At 40.9% G+C, this 21,492-nt stretch overlaps 1 protein-coding gene across 1 annotated transcript; it reads right to left on the reverse strand.

Moving 5' to 3' along the window:
- Window positions 1-11,169: 11,169 nt before the first annotated feature.
- On the reverse strand, window positions 11,170-21,041 carry LOC135498829 (actin, clone 302-like). The gene is made up of 2 exons (XM_064789303.1): window positions 20,040-21,041; window positions 11,170-14,661 (listed from the first exon to the last, which is right to left on the reverse strand). The coding sequence occupies exons 1-2, from the start codon at window positions 20,163-20,165 to the stop codon at window positions 13,687-13,689; spliced, it is 1,101 nt and encodes a 366-aa protein (XP_064645373.1). The 5' UTR covers window positions 20,166-21,041; the 3' UTR covers window positions 11,170-13,686.
- Between the last annotated feature and the right edge of the window lie 451 nt (window positions 21,042-21,492).

Below are 21,492 nucleotides of genomic sequence, written 5' to 3' on the forward strand. Positions count from 1 at the left end.
TGTTGTTTTACATAGTGGTATGCTGGCGATGTTAGTTGGCACCCCTCAACCCCAGGTGGTGGCTGAGTAGAATTTCATACATTAGGCTAATGTTGAGTGCATTGATAAGTTCATCCGGTGCTACACTAGCATTTCTAGTGAGAGCGGGCAACTATGTATTTTAATCAGCACACATACATACCTGGCCTTTTAGCTTGGTAAAGACACCTAACATGTATTAATTCAGCATTTTGTGAAAAATTAAGGATTGGGATGTTTTTAGTAAATTTTTCTATTTTGTAGAGCTGAGAGTTTACTCTCTTCTGTTTTTTATGTAAATATAAGTGATGAATAAAAAATATTTCCCTGTTAGCTTTCCAGGCGTGATTGAAACTGTACATACATTGTGAAATGCACTAATTGTGTTTTTGACGAATTGTTTTTTGCACCAAATCGTTTTGAAACTTTGATCTGATCGTGTATTGTGTAAATATTTGAATTGACATTGCATCATGAAGGCCACTAGATTATGTTGGACAGAGTTAAAGGGAACCAGTTAAAGATCTTTGTATGCCCGGTTTCTTACATGTACTAATCTTGACCTTAAGGCCTGTCAGTTTTACATAATGCCCACTGCTATGATACCTCAGCTCCTAAAGGGAGAAGTAATGCAACTCACTGGGTGGCACTGATGTGAAATACAAGTATGCCTGAAAAGTTGTTAGAATGTTTAGGGGCATTTTCGGATGCATCACAGACTATTCTCATCAGAAGAACTTGGTGAGTACATGTAAGTGCCAGTCAGGCAGTAACTCCTTCTATACCTCCTTGTATCCACAAGCTATCACAAATAAAAAACTAAGGTAGTCCTACCATGACTTTTGTATCAAAATTCTCAATGAAAAACCTTTCTTATGACATGGTGCTAATACTCGTCACATGATTTTAAGTTTAATTATGAATACCAAAAATGGGTGTTGTTCTCAATGAGGGCTTCATTGCCATTGGTGGTAGGACTGTGCTGTCATCAGCAGTCCAACAAAAATTGGTCTGTTCAGGGACTCACTCAATGTCGGACGGATAGCTGGATATTTTCAACGAATCTCAACATCGGCAACACCTAATCCAAAGTCTATCTTTGGATCTAACGAACTTTCTGAATGTTAAAAAGTGTTATCAGGTTTTTTATCAATACTCATTGTTGATCAATGGTTGAGAGAAAACGTTTTTTTTAATTTTCTGCTAGAAAATCGTGCAGACAGATTTTGAAGTATCATTCCACTTGCATTTACTCCATTTTGCCTGAACAATTTGGCCATTGACAGCTGTCACAAACACGTAATTGACTTAAAAATTTGTTCAGGAAGATATGTTATTAATTGAATTGATATGACCAATCTTCAGTTGGCAGTGACAAATATAAACTTTGTAGACTGTTGCATTTATCTTTTATAGTAGTTATTGTGATCCGGTCATCCTTAACAGTGATCACTAGCAGCCACTGAAGTTTTCTGTCTGAGGATGAAACTTTCATGGACAGAGGTTAAATAATCATGCTCTTTTACCCATTCAGGGGCAAATCTAGCGGGTTGGGGGGGGGGGAAACCCCCAAGAAGTCACCAGAAAAATGTGTTTTGGCCAAATAACAAGCGTCCACTAATTGTGACTCGCTCTACCAAAACTAGGCGCTTGTCGCATCTGAACTTGACAGGTTGATACGGACTCGTTGTTCATTTCCCTATTGTTGACCTTTTGTGAAATCTCTTACAAACTGATTTGGTCACATTCAACAAAAGTTCTACAATAGGGAAATGAACAACAAGTCCGTATCAACCTGTCAAGTTCAGATGCGACAAGCGCCTAGTTTTGGTAGAGTGGGTCACAATTTAGGAAGCCCCATCCTTTTCCTCAAAGTCAAATCCTGTGGACGCTTGTAACTTCGGACAACACCTCCCTTATCTTGCACTCAAATGTCATGTAGTGTTTATGAAATGTGTCTAATGTCCTACTTATTAGCTCACCTCTTAGCAGAGGTGAGCTTATCCCATACCGTGGCGTCCGTCGTCCGTCGTCGTCGTCGTCGTCGTCGTCGTCGTCGTCCGTCGTCGTCCGTCGTCCGTTAGCAGGGCACGTTTCGTAACTGTTAGAGCTATTGAGTTGAAACTTGGTACACATGTACCCTTATGTAATGACACCTTGGAGACCAAGTTTCGGTCCGATTTGTTTCATGGTTTGGCCACCAGGGGGCCAAACGTTAAAAGTGAAAATATGCAATATCTCCCTTAATAGTAGTCGGGAAATTTTGAAAAAAATATGGTAGGTACTTCTAGCAAAGGTGCATCATATATCCTCCGGGTTTTTGATTTGACCTCCTTTTCAAGGTCACAGAGGTCAAATGGTGTAAATTGGCCGTTAGGATGTAACGATGGCACGTTTCTAAACTGCAATGACTATTGATACCAAATTTAATACACATTTACCCCTTAGTCAGGTGATCTCAGGGACCGATGTTTGGTCCAATATGATTCACCACTTGACCACCAGGGGGCAAAATCCTAAAACCTTAAAAATGTGATTATTCCTTAACTTCTTGCCCGATTGCCACCAATTTGATATCATGGGTACATCTAACCACCATACAGTATATGTCGCACAGGTTTTTAATTTGACCTTCTTGTCAAGGTCACAGAGGTCAAATGGCGTAAATTCGCCGTCAGGCCGTAACTATGGCACGTTTCTTAACTGCAATGACTATTGATCACAAATTAAGGACACATGTACCACTTGGTCAGGTGATCTCAGGTACCGAAGTTTGGTGCGATCTGATTTGCCGTTTGGCCTCCAGGGAGGGGGCCAAATCCTAAATTCTTCAAAATGCCATTATTCCTAGTAATGACTTGCCCGATTTTATATCATAGGTACATCTAATTCTAACAACCATTCAATGTGTCACCCGGGTCTTCTTTGGTTTGACCTACTTTTCAAGGTCACAGAGGTCGAATGTACTGTAAATTGGCCATTTTGGGGAAATTGTAATTGCTTGGACCTACATCAAACCTAACACTACATGACACAATACCATGCTCTTTATCCATCTTTCCTCCACATGAGGTGAGCACAATGGCCCTGGCCATTTCATTTCGTTATTTTGACGGCTTTAAACCTCGGTGGACGCTAGTGGACACTGTTTAAGATGGCCCTTTGTAATTAGGTGTACATATTCTTTCTTTGTTAGAAGTATAGTGTGCTAAAGAATTGATACTCAAGGAAATAGGGAAAAACCAGAAAACTACACAAGGCCTGGGGGAACCCTGACCATATTATCCATTTCGTTCTTATCATGGTTTGCCAGATTATGAATTCTCTCCACTGGCAGTGTCTTTACAAATCCACCCAAGTCTCTGTTCACCCAAACACAACTCGCAACATTTTTTTGGACGATTCCTTTGTACATGAAAATTGCAGTGCGAGGGCGGGTCACTGGAAGTGACAGAAAATAGGGGGTAAACTAAATTGTTTCCTTCTTGGAGTTGTGATTGGCATGGCATAAAGTGTGTGGTTTTCTGGTTTTTTGAGATGGACATATTTACTTGATAGTTATGGACCAAAAGTGAAGGGACTAAGTTTTGACTGATAGTAGCAGAGAGAATTAACTTGTTTTAAATGGAGACTATAGGTAGAAGCCAGGGTGGCCAAGATTTAAGTTTTTTGAAGTGACCGATATAGGTATCTTTGTCATCTCAGAGTACATCCACAATATTCGTGCTTGAATGAAAAATATTTTATCACGAAGTTAACCAGACCCATGCATAACTGCTGTACACAAGTTACCTGGAATCCACCAATTGGTCCCCCTAGTTCCTCCCTATAGTCGGTGATTAAAAAGTATATTTTATTGATGTGTTATTAATGGCAGCAAAATTAAATTAATAATCAAAAGTTAAATACTCCTTAGAAACTAGAACAATGTTGGGCTCGCTTCTGTCTTCAGTGTTTCTCATTACCCGAGTCGATCAAGGTATTTTGAGTATTTTCTGTGATGAGGGGTCATCTTCTCAATTGATATGCTGTAAACTGTCAAATTATCACAAGAATTTTATTTTGTCAATTTTGCAGTCAAGATTGAGTTGCGAAGAAAATGATTATCTTATTCTAAAACAGAGGAATTTCATTATCCTCCAAAATGAAAAAATGAAAATGTCTATTATTTTGACAAATTGTGAAAATAACAAGTTGCGAAAATTTGGTGGTTTTATTAAGTAGAAAGAAAGGCCTTCTTTCCTGCTCCTTTTTAGGCAACCTTGTAAATGATTTAGGGTGTGAATATTCAATGCATGTTTACCTTTTTTAGCTCAGCTGACAAAGTCAGCGGAGCTAGTAGTATAGCTGTTCAAATGGTGTCCGTCCTGCAATCCATCCATCCATCCATCCATCCATCTAGGGACCCATCTGTGGACAAAATTGGACATTTCTGACCGGGAAGGCCTAGCCACTTCGTTGACGGTGGTAAATTAGGAGTTGCCCAAGGTGAACTCAAAAAACGAAAAATCAGCGCGATCCGACCTGTATTAAGAGAATGAGGTCATTTCGCGTTTAGATTTCTTTCCCTTTTTACCTCGGTCCACAGAGCAAATATTGTTTTCAAATGTGGCTGAATATTTTTAAATATTTTTTCATTTTTTATTTTTAATGGAATTAATATAGTTTTCACCGCCAGTTGGCGCTGCAGGCACATTGCCTGAATTTTGGCGATTTCAAATTTGGCGGTGGCTTAACTTTTTTGCAAGCAGTGCCGCTGATTGGCCGATCGATATTTGTGGAATTTGTGAAATTCGGTTTTCAAACGTGCCGATGATGCAAGCGATCTCGCGTGAATTTTGCAAGTCCTGATATGTCGACCGGGTGTCAAAATCACTCGCCTAAATTCAATTCAAAGATCGAAAATGATATCTGAACTTAGTTTCAAATAGCCTACGCAATTATCATTTCGGTGATATATAATGCATGCATGTAATAATTGATTAATCTGCCTAAAACGCGCAATTAAAACGGCGAAAGATCGTGATAAACACTCTGGTGGTGGTCGCACTAAATAACGACCGGTAGGGCCCGGCGTGTGGCGGAGAAAAAAAGGTAGCGCCCGGAGGTTGAAACGGGATTTTTATGCACTTTTAACTGTATATATATGTTGTTTAGATGTATTTCTAACAGTTCTGTAACTTTGATGACCAAGCTTGCACCCAAAGTTGGTAAAATTGATGCTTGTTTATGGACTGCGCTAGCGACCGGAGAATTCGCCGTCGGCCATTTTGGGACGGTCCCTGAGTTGTTGTGGTTGGCAATTTATTTTGCAACAAATCTCGCCATTTACGTTTGTTTACAATTATTTTGAAAGTCACATTATGACATCGTAGTATGAATTCCACTGCAGTTTCGTTACGCAGCAATGCTCATGTCCTGTACTGTCTGTACACTGCGCTGTGCATGCATGGCTGTACTGTAGGCTGTAAAAAAGACAAAAACGATAGCCAAAAGGACAGGCTTAGAGTATAACTCAACAGGCCCTCATGATCCATTTGATGGACACCTTATTTGATAGTACCTCATCATTAAGTCCACTAGATCCTGTTCTGTCACATGTCGTAGACGATAGACAATTTTCAAAATGTAGTACACCACTCGCTCATCTTTAAGCCCAACTTGGCTCACATCATGTGGGCACGGTTAGCTGTTGAGTGTTATGGTTCAGTCTGTGAGACTAATTTAAAGAGGTTACACTTTTATTTTGAATTGGAAAACAACCCCCAGGACTGACTTTTCACTGAGTGATAAGTGTGCCCTTCGAAGGTTAAGTCTCTTTCTGGATTTGCTTCCATAGATGCCTTGTTCAGGATATCATCTGACCGATGCCTGATCAAGCACAGACTGTATCCGGTGGTGTACATTTCCCCGTCTATGTCACCCTTTTTTATTCAGTCAGTGTTAATTTCTCTTCTCTTTTTTTACAGATTAACTGTTGTTGGTTATTGCAAGAGGAGTCGTTGGCACATTTCAAGTCCAGGAAAGCACTTGCTGTTCCCACATTCAGAGTAAGGTGTGCTTACTCGTTTTACTGCTTTCCATTCCTGGAGAGCGTTATCAAATATCTGCCGCAAGGCAACAAATAACTGCCGCAAGGCGCTTCAAATATCTGCCGAAAGGCATCAAATATCTGCCGCACTAATAAAGTTCATTTTATTAACCAACTCTTTATCTTCTTTTCTTCACATACAAAAAAAAGACCGTCCCAAACATTTGGCTGCATTCACTTCATCAATGTCCAGACAACAGTCGGTTCATTTGACCATCGTAAAGCACCAGGCCCCACCTCACAAAATACACTGTAATAATTATGTACCTTGTGTCCATGTGCATGTTATTAGTTCCACCTACGCTGCATGAAGACAAGGACTCCACTCTTTGACGTCACCACACAACTCCTTGACGTCATCACACACCCCACTACTGCAACGGCAATAGAAATGACTTTACGTCATAATACCAGGGTGACGTCAACTCAGTACTTCAGCATGCACTGATATAGAAAGAAGGTCTTTCGCATCAGCACTTCTGCGTGCTAGACGTTATAGCTTCACGTTGCCTCATAATAACGGTACCGACACACACTTGGCCCTTGCCTTCACCTATCCATTTCAGCTGAGCGCCAGGCCCTTGGGCCTCTTGTTTTCAGTCTATTCTATTCCTAGTGTCTAAATCTCAATGTTTTCTTGTGTGTTTTCTCCTGTCATAAAAATTTCTCAGATATCAGGTTTAAAAAGTTTTATGGTGTCATCTCCACTGCCTCTCACTCATACACTTTAAAGCTTTAAAAGTCTAATAAGGTTCCTGTTGAGACTTAACGACCCAGTCGAATATGGACAATTTTATTGGTCCTCTAACCATGAAATCTCTCGCCTTTTATTCTTCTCTCTTGTCAACTGGTTATGAGTGTCGTCCATTGTAATTGTATGAAGTGTAATTGTAACGAAAAGAGTCTGGCTGTCTATTTTTGTTATGATATACGTGTATTCTATACTCGCATGAACATTAAGCTTGACTACAGGTTGTCTCAGAAAGAACTGCCATAGAATTATGTGCAGTTGGTCTTAGAAGCATGTTGGTCATGTATTATCTTTCCTGCAACTATTTTACGCCCAACAGAACACCATTCAAGTAAATTGTGTTGTCGGAATTCCTTATGTGGGCACCCTGTACATGTATCTAAACATGTCTCCATCAGTTTGGGATAAAATCTCATGTTTGCATTTATCTCATACAACATAATACTTTGTGTCTTCTTGTATAACTTTGTGTCTTCTTGTATAACTTTGTGTCTTCCTTAATGCCTTGTTATGCTTCTAGTGTTCTCATACAGTCTGGCGGAGGCAACTTGAAATTTAAACATCTCATAGCCACTTTAACCAATATTTCTCATAATTTGGTGCTTTCCATCATTTTGTGTCTTCTTCCTATGTGCATAGTGTCATTGCCCATCAAAAAGTTGAACAAATCAAAAAGTTAAACAAATCTTCTGTCTCACTGGTGGCAAAATGTTCCCAGTTTTGTTATCTTTGTTTCATATTGAATACACAAATTGCATCATTTCAATTTTTACATGTTTTGTTGAGAAAAAAGGTGATTTGGCAATATGGACGATTCCTCCAGAATCATATCAGTAAACACCCTGGTTTGTCTAATTGAATATGCCAGTTCTGGGCAACAGTAGACATGCTGGAACACTTTGTCCGAGAAATTTTGTTTGGGTCAAAGGCAATTCTTTGAGTCCTTCACTCCTGTTTTATCAATGCCCCAGTTTTTGATAATTGATTGAACAGGTGTAATAAAATCAACTTGGTGATGGTTATGAATTAGTTGTGAACTTCCTGAAGGAGTCCCGAGCAAAATAAGACAAGTCCTCATGACTTAGATTGTTTTGTAAGGGACTTTGAGTCATAAACACACAGATGAACAAACAATCTACTCGTACTCACCATGGCTGATTGTGAGGCAAGGATGGTGATAATCAAGGTATTTTTTCCAATTTGGAGATTTTTCACAATAATGTAATAAGAAATCGGATGTCTACAATGTTGTGTATACATACGTAGTTGGCTGATTTCTTTCATGTTGTGAGTTGATATATTTGCTTTGAGCACCGAATCAGAACTGGAGGTGACCAAAAAAAATCGTCTAAAAATGATTAATTAAAAAATGATTAATTAAAAAATGATTGTTGGTGGAGTTTTGTAAATCATGTAATCCAAGACTTTTGTATATGATTGAAGAGTAATATTTGTAATTGAGTGTCATAATTATCATATTTTTGTATAATTGTGTGTGGGAGTACTCGGGATCACGTTAAGGTGAAAATGTGACTTGTTTTTTGGAACACCTTGTACGCAAATTGATATGATATAATGGTGGTCGTCTCTTCATCATCGATGCCCAATAGAGCGACCCTTATAGAATGGAGAATACAGATTTTCGGTAACAGCAGACCCTCCAATGCCTTAGTGGCCGGTAAAATTGTCGGGTGTGTGGTGAATGGATAACACCCCTCAGAAATTAATTTGAGAAAAGTTCAGGTGGGGCTCCTGTTATTGAAAATCTATTTCCTACTCTAAAAGACTAAGTGGGATCATTGCCTGGACACTGTGTTACTGATCTGGTAGGCCTAGGTAGTGCATTACAACAATCTTCACTGAAAATCCATGTTGTCGAGGAGTTGGTCATGCAGTGCCACACCTCAACTCAGCCTAGATGGACCAAGCAGGGATTCGAATAGGCTTGGGATTGCAAGATGGGTGCCCTAACCAGTGAGGATGTAAAAGTAAGACTCTCATTATTCATCTTGCATGTGATCCTGAGTTTTCCCATCGCTTTTATAACGGGTCTTTACTGCACAAGAAAACAAGACATGTATAAATCAGTGGCCACAGAACAATATGAGCCTGGTTGTAACAATATAATTCTACATGTTTGTTCCATGGTTTGTACTGTAGTTATCATCTCGTCAATCATTATTTGTAACCTGGCTTTGAACTAATGAGACAAAACAACCTTACTTACTCAAGTAACTTTGTCCCGACATCAATTTCCCATGTGTAGTGAAAGTACATGCGTGTCAGTTCTGCTATTGCATATTGAGCCAATTTGAGACCAATTATTGCGCAGTCAAGGATTTCAGTTGCATGATTTTGGGTACACCCTGTGTTTCTTAATTTGCGCTGTCGTGGCCATTGTGTATTTCAGTTTTCATCCTCTGTGGGTCAAGAATCAAATTGAGGTGTGGACTATTTTTCTCATTTTAAATGTTGAGGAGGGAACTTCTCTTCAATCCTAGATGGATTATTCTGCGCAGCTGAACTTACACAAAAATCTACGCTATTAGCAAATAGTTGTGCCCAATATTTCATTTTGTGCATAGTGAATTCAATTTGGGCTTTAAAGGTTTAGCTGACATGTAATTGAAAGGCCTGCCTACATGTATGTTCATTTTAAAACAAGAATAAGCTACACGACTTGTTCAAAACAGGAAATCTCTGAGCAAAACAATCTTCCAGCCTCATCTAATGGGATCCCTTACATGACATACACTCATGAAGCAATGGAAGTGTCATTATTGTAATTGCTGAGAACAATTTTCAAAAAGAATTTTCAATCTATTTTTGTTGCTTTGAGGTTTTCTCATGAATAACTGACAACTGAATTGATTTTGTATACTTAGTTCATTATTTACACTATTACAGTCCATTTATTTTTGTTAGCATCATTATTAATAGAAATATTTCTATATCAAAAGGTCACAAAAATCTATCTATCGCTGTGGACAAGCTAAAAAGTTATATACTGGTATGTGTATTTTCGGAACATGATTATTCCAGTTTAAGATTCTTGTCCTGCAGATGCATCAACTGAAGAAAATCTGACACATTCTGGTTTTCCTCATTGACAAACACAGCTGGACATTTTGCTCAGACGCTGTTCGAAACAGATGCCACCATCAGCCAACTGTGAAATTAGCATTACACAAAGATTTAGCAAATCACTCATTTTCACTTGGCAAATGACTTAATATTGCCTTTGCTGCCAAAATTAATTGGTTAATGCTTTTAATGATTTGATGATTCATTTGCGAAAATCGTCAAAATAGAATGCTGATGAAAATTTCACAGTTCATAGTATCAGCGCTATCTGTTCTGTTACAATAGCAGTGTTAGGACTTGATGCGAACGTTACTGCTAACTCGAATTGATCAACATGGTCCTAGTCCCATTCTTGTCTATAGCTTTTAAGCTTGCCGACAGTGTCTATCATAACTGTTACTACTATATCCGTGTGTCTGTTACTTATTTGTAATGTACAAATGTAAAGGATGAGTATGTTGAAGTGTTCTAGTATGTGTTAAAGTAATGATATCGTATGAAGCTGTTCTGCCAGTACATGTAGATATTCAAGTTATGACCTTTGTGAGTTGTTCCAGTGATGTAATCTGCTGTGACACAATCGTTGTGTAATAAAATTAAAAGCTGAAGTTGAGTGTGAGATTTCGGTGTATGCTGGTGTGATGCTTTCCAAGGTAATGGGTGATATGAATAAAGACTAGCAAATGCTTTTATCTAAAACTCCATGTACATTATTTTACACTAGGCCTTTCTGTACAAAATTGAAGTAAAAGCATTTGCTAGTCTTTATTCATATCACTCATTATCTCAAAATTGATCGATGACTGAAGCGATGAATTTTTTCCCCCTCTATCAATGAATGCCAAGTTTCAACAAATTTGCATGTATGATAACTTCACTCGGCATTGTGCACATAATTTTACTGAATTTCTATTTTCCTGAACAGGTGCAACTCCTGTAGAGCCAGTAAATACATAGTGTGTACCCCCTTTAAGCTCTTTTCTGATGCTTCCAGTCGTCGCCAGCCAGTCAAAATTCTGGTACACCTCAAAGTCCCTCCCGGTTTCTGTGGAAACCATTTAATTTGAGGGGTTTTTGCACCTGATCAAGCATAATCTTATCCATCCATTCCATGATGAAATCAAGGCATACAAAAAAATAAAGAGAACAAATTTGATAATTCTCATAAGAAATAAAATTTTAATTCTCAACGATAAACTAATGATGTCACACTCTCAGGCTGACTTTCAAGGAGAGACTGTAATATGGAGTTTTCAACAGACCTGTTAGGACTGACTCCCTGCCTAATACCATTTAGGCCCGATGGGTGGCGTTAAATGTAACGCATGACTTGGCAGAAAGCGATCGAGTGACGTGTTTCCCAATTTGGTTTCAGCCACATCGGAACTGCACTTGGTGCAGCAGTTATTCGGTCACATATTTTTATGTCAAATTTCTGCGCCTTTTGTATGAACTCTCTATTCATATAGAAACTCTGACATGGGGAACATTTGAAGAAAAAAAGCATAGTCAGACACCTATGAAAAGCGAGATTTCTTTGATGAATGATCAGGCGAAGACAGTTTGTATGAGTAAAAAGAGGGAAACGTGTATGGAGAAGGAGGAGGCTGTGGAACATTACAAGCGTCATTCGCATTGCAGTCGGACGCTTCCACTCTCTGGTTCCACTCACCACTATTGTTCATGTATCGTGAGACAATAAACCCAACCGTACTGCATCCCAAAAAGCCCAAATGGCTGGGGAAATTTATCAGTGTTTCTGTAGCTCTTCGTTTTGCTCTGTCCGATTCTTGCTACACTCGGACTGAAATATCACGTCATCATCCGAGTGCCGTTTTCTCGTGAAATGATGTGATCCATTCTTAGGTTAACGCTTCTTTTTCTGAGAACCCGATTCGTATCTTAGTCGTTTACGTGAAGGACCCGGTTTCAGACTGGCAGTCTCAGATTTCTCATGAACTCGCTTTCGCGTTGACCCTTTAGCGTCACTTCTTTGACGAGGCTTTTTTGCCGAGGTGGCTGTTTTGGTCTCCTTTTCGCTCTCCTTATTCTCCTCCTCAGTTCCTGAAGAATAGATATTACCGCACCGCTCTTTGTAAGGCCACGTATCTGTGGATTTCTTCCACTTCAGTTTCTTTCGCTTCTTTTTCTCTTTTAAAGCCAACCCGAGGTAATAGAGTTTTCCTTGGACCTCGTCACTTTTTACTGGCTCCGATAACATACGTCTTCCTACCCGCCTGTTGACCACCATGGGGATAACAGGGGACGCGTGCGGGGTAATGTACGGAGGTGCATTATAGGACAGTTTAGCCCTCTCACCGGCTCTATCAAGAAATGCATCATAGCTCGTTTCCTCTAGACTTTGTTCCCGAAGATAGGCATCAAGGTTGAAACTATTAAAGATAGTAAACGTCCGACCGTGGCTAAATGTTTCTGCCAAATTGTAGTCTTCTGGTTTGAGGACAGTGTCTTCGACATTCCTCATACAGCTTTGATGTCCACGGTTATGGTTATAAAAGTAAGCCATTTTTAGCCGACAAGATTTGCCAGGAAACTGTTGAAATCAACGACTTGGGTGAAACGTCCGTCTCGAGTGTGAAACGAAGAACACGCATTTATACATTGATTGACAATGACGTGCGGAATTTCATTCAATTGCGAAACACATCAACATCAAAAGTCCTGCTACATAACTAAAATTGAATACGATACTTATCTCGCTCTGATCCTGATTTGCCATCGACGCGCAGATTATTTCCTCGCCGGCCGGGCTGGGATGGCACTTTTGCGCGGCGCCAAAAGCCGTTTTCAGTGACGTGGGTCACCCAACAGCAAATTGTTGTTCACTACGCCATGTGACGTTTACGAATGGCGCCAAAATTTACGCGGGCCCCTATAGTGTACATTGTATGTGTACGTAGCGTTAGCAGAGCGATTGAGATAATAGAAACTAATACAGCGTTGACCATTAATCTAAAGATGAACTAATACAATTGTATTAGAATTGAATATGAACTGACATCAAATACAAGACCAAAAATGAAAAAGGCCTTCCTTAAATGTATTAGAATTGGATATGAACTGACATCAAATACAAGCCCTAAAATGAAAAAGGTACAACAGGCCAAATTTCAAATAATCGAAAGAACTACCTACATTGTAAGATCTCCGCTTCAGCAATTTAGCTGAACTATTGGCTAACGCCCGATGCCCGTACGCGTCAAACTAAACGCGTCGTAAAACGCCGTCGGCTACGGAACTGGAGATATAGGCCTAATGCTACGACACTGGTCTGTTCTTCGTGTATCCGCAACGTCCCTGTCCATGTTCGCCGGCAAACTTTTTTAGAACCTGGAAAATCTTAAGTGTACATGAAGATGGCACCACTGCATCTATCGCAAATCAGCCTGCAATTCTGGGTCATCCGGGAGTCCTTTGAACATCAATTTTAAAACCGCAAAAAAATAATACCATGTGGAGAGGCTTCTAATTACCGTAGATTTCCACATATTATAGTTTCGAAGCGCTCATCATCCCTTTTACTACCATTCACTACTTTCCCGGTCCTTAAAGCAAAGAGTAGGGCCTACGTCAGGATTTCTTGTCAGGTAGCAGATACTGACTAATCAAAACCCCAGGTCCGTCTCAATCGTTGTCCTCAGCGTAAGCAAGCATGATAGCTCTACTTTTCTGATTAGCGACTATGGCTGACGTCAAGTATGTATAATCTATTGATCCTAAATTAGAAACATTTTCGTTGCACAATGCTCGCCCCAGCTTCATCATATTCTGACTTAGTTACACACATACCCGGGAAGTGTGAAAAACCTGCCATGATTGCGCCCCCTATCCATGAGGCGTATCTCCTCATAGGTGGCGCGTACACCTTGATGTCTTTCTCCGGCTCAATTGCCTCGAGCTCGTCGCGGAGGCGGTGACTAAAGTCTGGGAACATGGTACTCCCTCCAGAGAGGACGATATTGCTATAGAAGTCATCTTCCAATTCTTGGTCACATTTGAGTACACTAGAGTTGAGCGCCTCGTGAACTCCTGGCGAGCGGAGACTATGAAGAGACGGTTGGAAGAAAAGTTCTGGGCAGCGGAACCGCTCCTCTCCCATTGTCACACAGATTCCATTCTGGCCGGAATGTCGCTCTACCAAGTCTGTGGTATCCAAGCACAACTCTTCGTCATAGTCTAAAGCAACATAGCATAGTTTTTCCTTGATTTGTCTAATCTCATCTAGCTGCGGCATGGCAATGTCTCGCATCTTCAAGAGATGTTCTAGGTAGCTAGTTAACTGGCTCCCTGCCACGTCTGCACGAAATATACCATGGTTTAAAGCAGTATGTTGATAAACCGGAACGGACATTGTCACATCCTCGCCAGCCATCAGAACTAAACCGGTCGTCCTGCCCGCCGCGATCAAGGACAGGACTGCCTGGTTGGCGATGTAGAGGCTTGGGATGTAATGCGACTCGAACATCACCTCGGCACATTTTTCTCTGATCTGCCGCGGCGTGCACGGTGTCTCAGAAAGAATCACTGGATGGTCCTCGGGGGAGATCTTCAGCTTCTCATGAAATGCATACTCAAGGAGTTTTTGAAAGTCATCTGTGTTCTGTACGATTCCGTCTTTGACTGGGTATTTCAAGGACAGGATGTCCCGATTGGATACGGCAGCTGATCCCACGTAGTTTCCTTTGATCTCAGAGTTCTGCAAAGACAAAGCCATGAATGATAAGAAAGATGTCAAGTTATCATCTAGCACCTCTTGCTAGAAATATGTAGGCTGGTTTCAGGAACCAGACACACTAAATTTGATGAACATGCTCGGTAACCATGGCCATGCAACTTAGCCGGGATTTAGCCACGCAATTCGAGCTAACAACATTATGACAAAGAATCAGAGAAGTTTGGACCACGACAAAAAGTGTAAGACTGGCTGCGAACTTTTGAGAACCAACATCTTATAGCAGCACTGACCCACGTAAACCCTTCAGTCATCTATTCTGTATATCGCTTCGATGGGATCAATACAGGCATAAGATTCAAGATCGTCATGACAAGTTTGAGAGGTTGGGCATGAAAAAGTGTTAGCCCATGTCGTCATATAACTAGGACAATTTCAAAATACTCGTGGACGGGCTACACGTAAAATAAACACTAAATGCAGAGTGCAGGTGGCCCAGAGACCCAGCGGTTTCAATATGCGCATAAGAGGATACGATTTCCGCAAGAATGAAAGGACGGCCTGAACTTCGCAGCGGTATGAACAACTCTCAATAACAGCTCTTCACATTTTTTAGTATACATGTACCGTAGTGACAACACCGTCCGAGTATTCATGCCTGTGTGCCATCCTTCATAATGTCCTTTGCAACTGGTATTCTCGCCGCTGTGCCCACTTCTACCAGGGCCGTATGGCTTGGATCAGGAAGGGTGGTAGAGGAAATCACCTACAGTCTGTATAGTCATTACAGCTGAGCGTGTTTTTGAGCGCGGTTTTGATTGAGAATCTGTCGAAGTCATTGAATATGGTTATTATTACCTGCCTTTACTGTAGACTTATAGTTCTTGGCCATCCCCGAGTTTTTCCTCCGCACTAAGCCAGATATAACTTAGGTTCCCACTCGTGCCTCCCCCCTCCTCCCCCGATCTCCCATAACATAGATGTAAGTTGGAGCTTTTAAGTCTCTTTGCAGGTGCATGTATTCGATAAGAATTAATATATATGACAATGGATTAATGATTAAGATATTCGATCACTGCATCTGGGCGATAAAAGCACAGTCTATGCAATTGCTGATTTGGCAGTCGGTTGTTTGACCTGTGACATTTTGGGTTCCGAAAATGCTTCTCCAAGACCATGGTGCCCAATCGAAGAATACACCGGTTGCGGGCCACGATAATAGACTCGCCTGAATCTTTTCTCAAACGAAATCTTGAGGGGTGAATATGCACTCCTTACACCCCTCGAATTCATCAGCCACAAAAGGTCGGACTGATCTACTTTGGTATACACGTACATGTATGTATGTTACCGAAAATCGATTCTCCGAACAATGCAGCTGTGTCGATTGGGCGCTGAGAAATTCAGGGGTTAATCCCAGATTTCCTCAGAATGCGGTGGAGTGGCCCAACTCACTATTCGTTTTCCATCTGCGTTTTCAAATGGAGTAAACCTTTGCGTGGGATTGATTCCTAACCGAGAAGTTTTTTTGGGATTGCGGACAGTATAGCCACTCAATCAGAAATAAATGCAAAACCGATAGTCAACAACGAGGTTCCTTTCGATAACCAGCTTTGGTTTATGTTAATCAGAATCGAAATGGATCAGTCTCATGAGTCTTAAGCTGATTAGTTCGACTCTGTATGGATTTGAGATTTATCCTCAATGTTTTTACGACGGATGAAAAATCACATCATGTGACGCGAGACTTCCCGTTTCCGATTGTCAGGGTGGTGTGAGTGTCATGACCTTTTGACCTACCCAACTGGTTGCGAAGGCAATTCGGCGTCACGATGACAACAAGTGAAGTAGAGAAGTCGGATATCTTCACGTCCATGGATTTGATACTAAATGAGGCATTACTAAGGCCCATTTACCGACCCTTCAATTCAGACCCTTACGCATGCTTACTCCCGTTTATGCTCACTTTCACCCCTTCAAAGTCTGTGTAATTATCTCTGCGGTCTATCACTTTCTGTTGACTTACAAGGCGAATTAATGATGAAAACTTTGAGGCCTTTCGGTGCAGTTTTCCTGCTGAGACACGCCAAATTTTCGCGTTTTTTTTTATCTTCGCGGATTTCGCGAATAGCGTTTATTCGCAAAAGTAGAAATCACGATTTTGTTTTCTTTAATTATTCTTGATCCGCAAAATAAAAAATCTTAAAAACGTTCATCTTCTTATGAATTTTCGCAAAAATATAGGCGCAAAAATTTGGCAATTCATCGCACTGCTTGATGCTTGTGACTAGCATTGGACTATTATGCGCGTGCATAGGATTTAGGTTGTGTTTGATTCAGCGAGAGCCTGACTAGTTTCGACGTACGGTCCTGTGAGCTAGGAGGGACCGCTACCGCCGACATTGTGCAACTTAATATTACCTTCCTAGCTCCTGCCAATATTCTCCCTTTAACATTACATGAACATGCTGAAACACGCAGTACATGTTGTACGGCTTGATCGGGCGACAACTTGTCCATCGGGGATCCTTCCACGACGAAACCATTAAATTAAAGTGACTTTGAATCGATTGCCGAGGGTAATAAAAACACCTGAAGAGCCATCTAGAGCCATCTACTTGTCAAACTAATACATATGTTCGTATTGTTTACTTCGTAGGTATTGAATACCTGAATTGGCAACTGAAGCCCCTTAAATGCCACCGTTCAAACAACTTGACTTTTCCTTCGTCATGTTCGTGTGTCTCTCACAATCGTGTAACATCGTATACATGTACATAGGCGAATCAGACGAGGAGTTATTTATTATCTGTCCTCGAGTTTGAAAATAGCCTTTAGGCGGTTTGAAGGAAACAGCAAGACCAGCAGGCCCTACGTCATTGTTGAGGTTTTTGGTGATTTGAAAAATCTCAAAATGTTTACAATTTGCATGTATTACGTATATCATAGCAGGAGCTTCATGCAACGTAGGCCTCTGACTCGAAGATTTGAAGAATAATGTTTAACTTTAACTTTGATAAAATTGACTTTATATGTTGACGATGATATTTGAATAGCGTTTTCAACATATTAAGCTTGTTTTAACTCAGTTTTGCACACCTGCGTATTGTGTCATCCTGGTACAATGTGTACTCCGCCACTCAATGTTTCAAATGTACATTGTAATGGCGATGGAGTGAAAAAAGACTGGAACTCAGGATGGTTGTGTCAGTTTCGGTTCCAAGTGCGTTGGTGCTGCCCGTTTTTTTAAAGAGGTCATCATCTTTGCCAACACCAAAGCAAGGGATTTCAGTTAAACAGATTTTTCACTGTTGTTGATTGAAGTGTATACATGTAAAAGTGTTTGACGGAAGTCACTTTTTGAAAATCGCCCACCTTTCAAAAATACTCTGTTTGCGAATTACTGGGAGTGGGAGGAATCCGTGATACTGCTAAATATAACTGCCATTTGCAAAAATCCTTCGGAATATTCTAGACGAACTGATGTGTCCAGAAAAACTTCCATCACAATAATAAATCAATGAGAAAAAAATACAAGAAAATCTAAAAATGGAATGTAGAAATTACACACGAGACTTGCTTGAAGCGTTTGCCCAAAAGGTTGAACTCTTTGAAAAAGCGTCCAGGTAAGGTTTATCTCGGATGCAGTGAGGCGCAGCGGCTAGAGCAGCGAAATCAGATATGCAGCCAATTTAAGTAACATTTTCATTTGCCGGTATGTGTGCGCATGTAGAGTGGGTCAGATTCTGAGTGGGTTTTGATCAATAAAAAGCCGTGTAAGAGAACCTTCGTTGCGAAATTCCTGACGGAGGGGCGGGTTTCAAAAAGTGATTTCCGTCCGTTACTTTTATTTCACACTTCGAATACTCGTAAACAATAATTTTCTACAATTACAGAAATTTTTGTAAACTATGTCTGGTATACAATAGCTACTATAGCACTATACCTTACAGATAGAAAAGACTTCAATGTTTCAATTCAATGAGTCTGATGACAGAAAGTCTACTACTTTCGCCGGACGGAACGATTGGTTTCCCCAAAAATTGCAATTCGCACAAGAGCAATGAACAATCTCCCTATAAGCTGATTTGATGTTAAGAATGAACTTCAGAATCTCTGAAAGTTCAATATCATTGTCAAATGTCACATTTCTTCAAAATTTAGCATTTTAAAGTATGGTGTTGGCGAAATTTAGATGATGACCACACGATATAGGCCTATAAACGCCCAGTCTGCATTGAGCGAGTTTGTCCATGTGCTGCATAGAACGAAGGCGGCGGGTTAAACAGAAAGAAAGCAAATGGTTGCTGGAAAGAGAGGCACGCGTTAACCAACAGTTGTCGCCAATGTGAAAAACCACTGTTAGTTGGATGAGGGGGCTGAGTAAAAATCTTATCGGTGCGTATACCTTTGCGACACGTCTGACAGGAAACAAGCTACCATCTGCAGGGCTAACAGCATATCTTGGTTATCTGCTTTTGTTTATGGGTTTGTGGCTATCATTGTGGCTATAAACAACTCAACACAGACCGAAAGAAATAATAACCCCATGCATTGCTGACATTGCTTATCGGATGTCGACTAAATGTGGTATACTTTTGTGCCATCAGGGTTCACTTCCCAAGAAGGAAAACATTTGTCAGATCTGTAAAAATATTCGTATATTTGTTTCTGATCTCATTTTCTGGGTGATTAACGCTGTTCATGACAAGGTAATTCAATTATTGATGGCCGATGGCAATTAGCTGAGAATTTGTGCAGACCAATGTTTATTAGGCCAACTCTTTTAAGTCGGAAATATGTTATTTACAAAGGGTTTCAACCAGAAATGTCTTTGACTTAAGGGCTAAAATGGGCATGCCTTGCAATAAACATGAAATATGCCCGAATCTCAGTTATTCTTAGCAAGTAGAAAAGTAGACCCGAGGCGTGTACACGTGATTGTTCATGTTTGAATTTTCATTCAAGTCAGAAAAACAAGTTTGGCGCTCTTCCCAAAGGCCTGGGGCTTGAAGGGGGTTGGTCTTGTGGAAGTCTTCCCCATTCGCCTGCAAAGGGCTGGTTACATAACACACTAGACTGGCCGAACATCAACATACATGTACTTGTAACCAAAGACCTCGAACCGCTCGTCAGTAGCCAATCTGAGACTCCAACTTCAAGCTTGGTTGCAGCAGCTGGGTCATAATGATCTAGAGACGTTTCTATACAGCCTTTGGTTGCAGTTAAACAGTTTTAAAATCCTGCTCAATCAGAGACTGATGTCTTGTAAGTTACGACACTGCTAGAGCCATCTTCCAATTGCCCTCTTATCTGCCATTCCTCAAACCAACCGAGACAATGACAGCATTGACGAAATCAGTGTTAGTTTACGGAGGATCTATGTACAAAATGCTTCTCACCTGCCGATGAAACTTTGGTTTCCCGCAAACTGTTGGGAAGACAATCTCAGGTATGTCGTCCGCGGAGAGGCCCGCCTTGACACTGGACGAACCAATATCCAACACCACCACCTGGTCCTCGCACATCCTGGGTTACGGATCTCCAACTATATCGTATAGAAACTGAAATAAATCTTCATTTTCATACCAGGCCACTGGTGCTGGTCACTCACAGTGAAATTCGTAGTGAGGTCACTCAAAAACGGTGGACTAGAAGTGTGCGTGACAGGCTCACTGGTCACAGCGTGAAATTTGAAGTAAAGGTGTCGCAACGGCCGACTATAACACACTAGAAAGTCTGTGACAGGCCCACTGGTCACAATGTGAAAGTCGTATGGCCGACTAGAAATTAGGAAGCCTCCGCGATGAGCGGGGAAAGTCGAAGTTCGTGAACTCCCGAAAACACTAACCAAGACGGCACGTCAACCAAACGAATCAAACCGTATTTGAATATCCTTATCCTCGCTGTCATGTGTGCGTTGAGTGTTATTTGAATTTCCTTTTAAAAGTTTTACATTTCAGTAAAGAAATCAACTGCCCATTGGCAAAGTTCAATAAGAGTTTTCTCCGTCAAAAGAGGAGCATTCTTACTCAGTTGGTGCCAATCCGCCCTGATACCAGCAGATGGGATGCGTCTATAGAATACACTTCCGCGGGAATTCACTTCGAATCGCCTTCTATAACGAGGTATCAACGAATTTGTGTTTTTGCCAAGAATCACTTAAAAATGATTACTTGATTTGAAGAGTAGCACACGAGAAACAGGTGAACACTCGTCCAGGAATATCGTGGGTTGGCGGATTCTTGCAACGAGAGCAACGTTTTGTGTATTTTCTCACTCTGCTTTTTCCATCCGAACTCATTAATCACACGCGCCGTGGAATGAAAGGTGCAAATTTCACAAAATTCCTATAAAAAATCAGATGCCTTGTGTCTTTTCCTTGGAGTAACGATTGAGGACTTGGTGAGGTCTTGTTCCAGAACCTAGCTTTCCTGAACACACCGCGTCCGTCAGGTTCGCTGGCTCGGAGTCGATGTGTGACAAATCGTTTTAACTTGTGGGGCTCAGCGCAACGACTGGTAATGTCGTATCGATCGGGCACGTCTAGGTTTCGTACTTACACATTGGGAACAGAGAACACGTTATTGTGAGCATTGATTGGGCTACCTGAGTTTTGTACATAATTCAAAAATATCACCAAAATGTTAGTTTGCCATCATTAGAATGCATGGAATGTTGGCCAAGCTAAGGCATAGGTGGGTAGTGCATGTAAATAACCGTGTGTTCTTGACGCGCGTTCTTACTGTCATGACCGTACTGCAACAAGGACACTTGTTGATAATAAAGGACATCGTATGTTTTTTACTCGAATCTTGAGTGAGATTGGCTTGGCGTCCTTGCTTGGCGTCCGTG

The sequence above is a fragment of the Lineus longissimus genome, chromosome 1 (genome assembly GCF_910592395.1).
Source record: "Lineus longissimus chromosome 1, tnLinLong1.2, whole genome shotgun sequence".
Taxonomy (NCBI): domain Eukaryota; kingdom Metazoa; phylum Nemertea; class Pilidiophora; order Heteronemertea; family Lineidae; genus Lineus; species Lineus longissimus.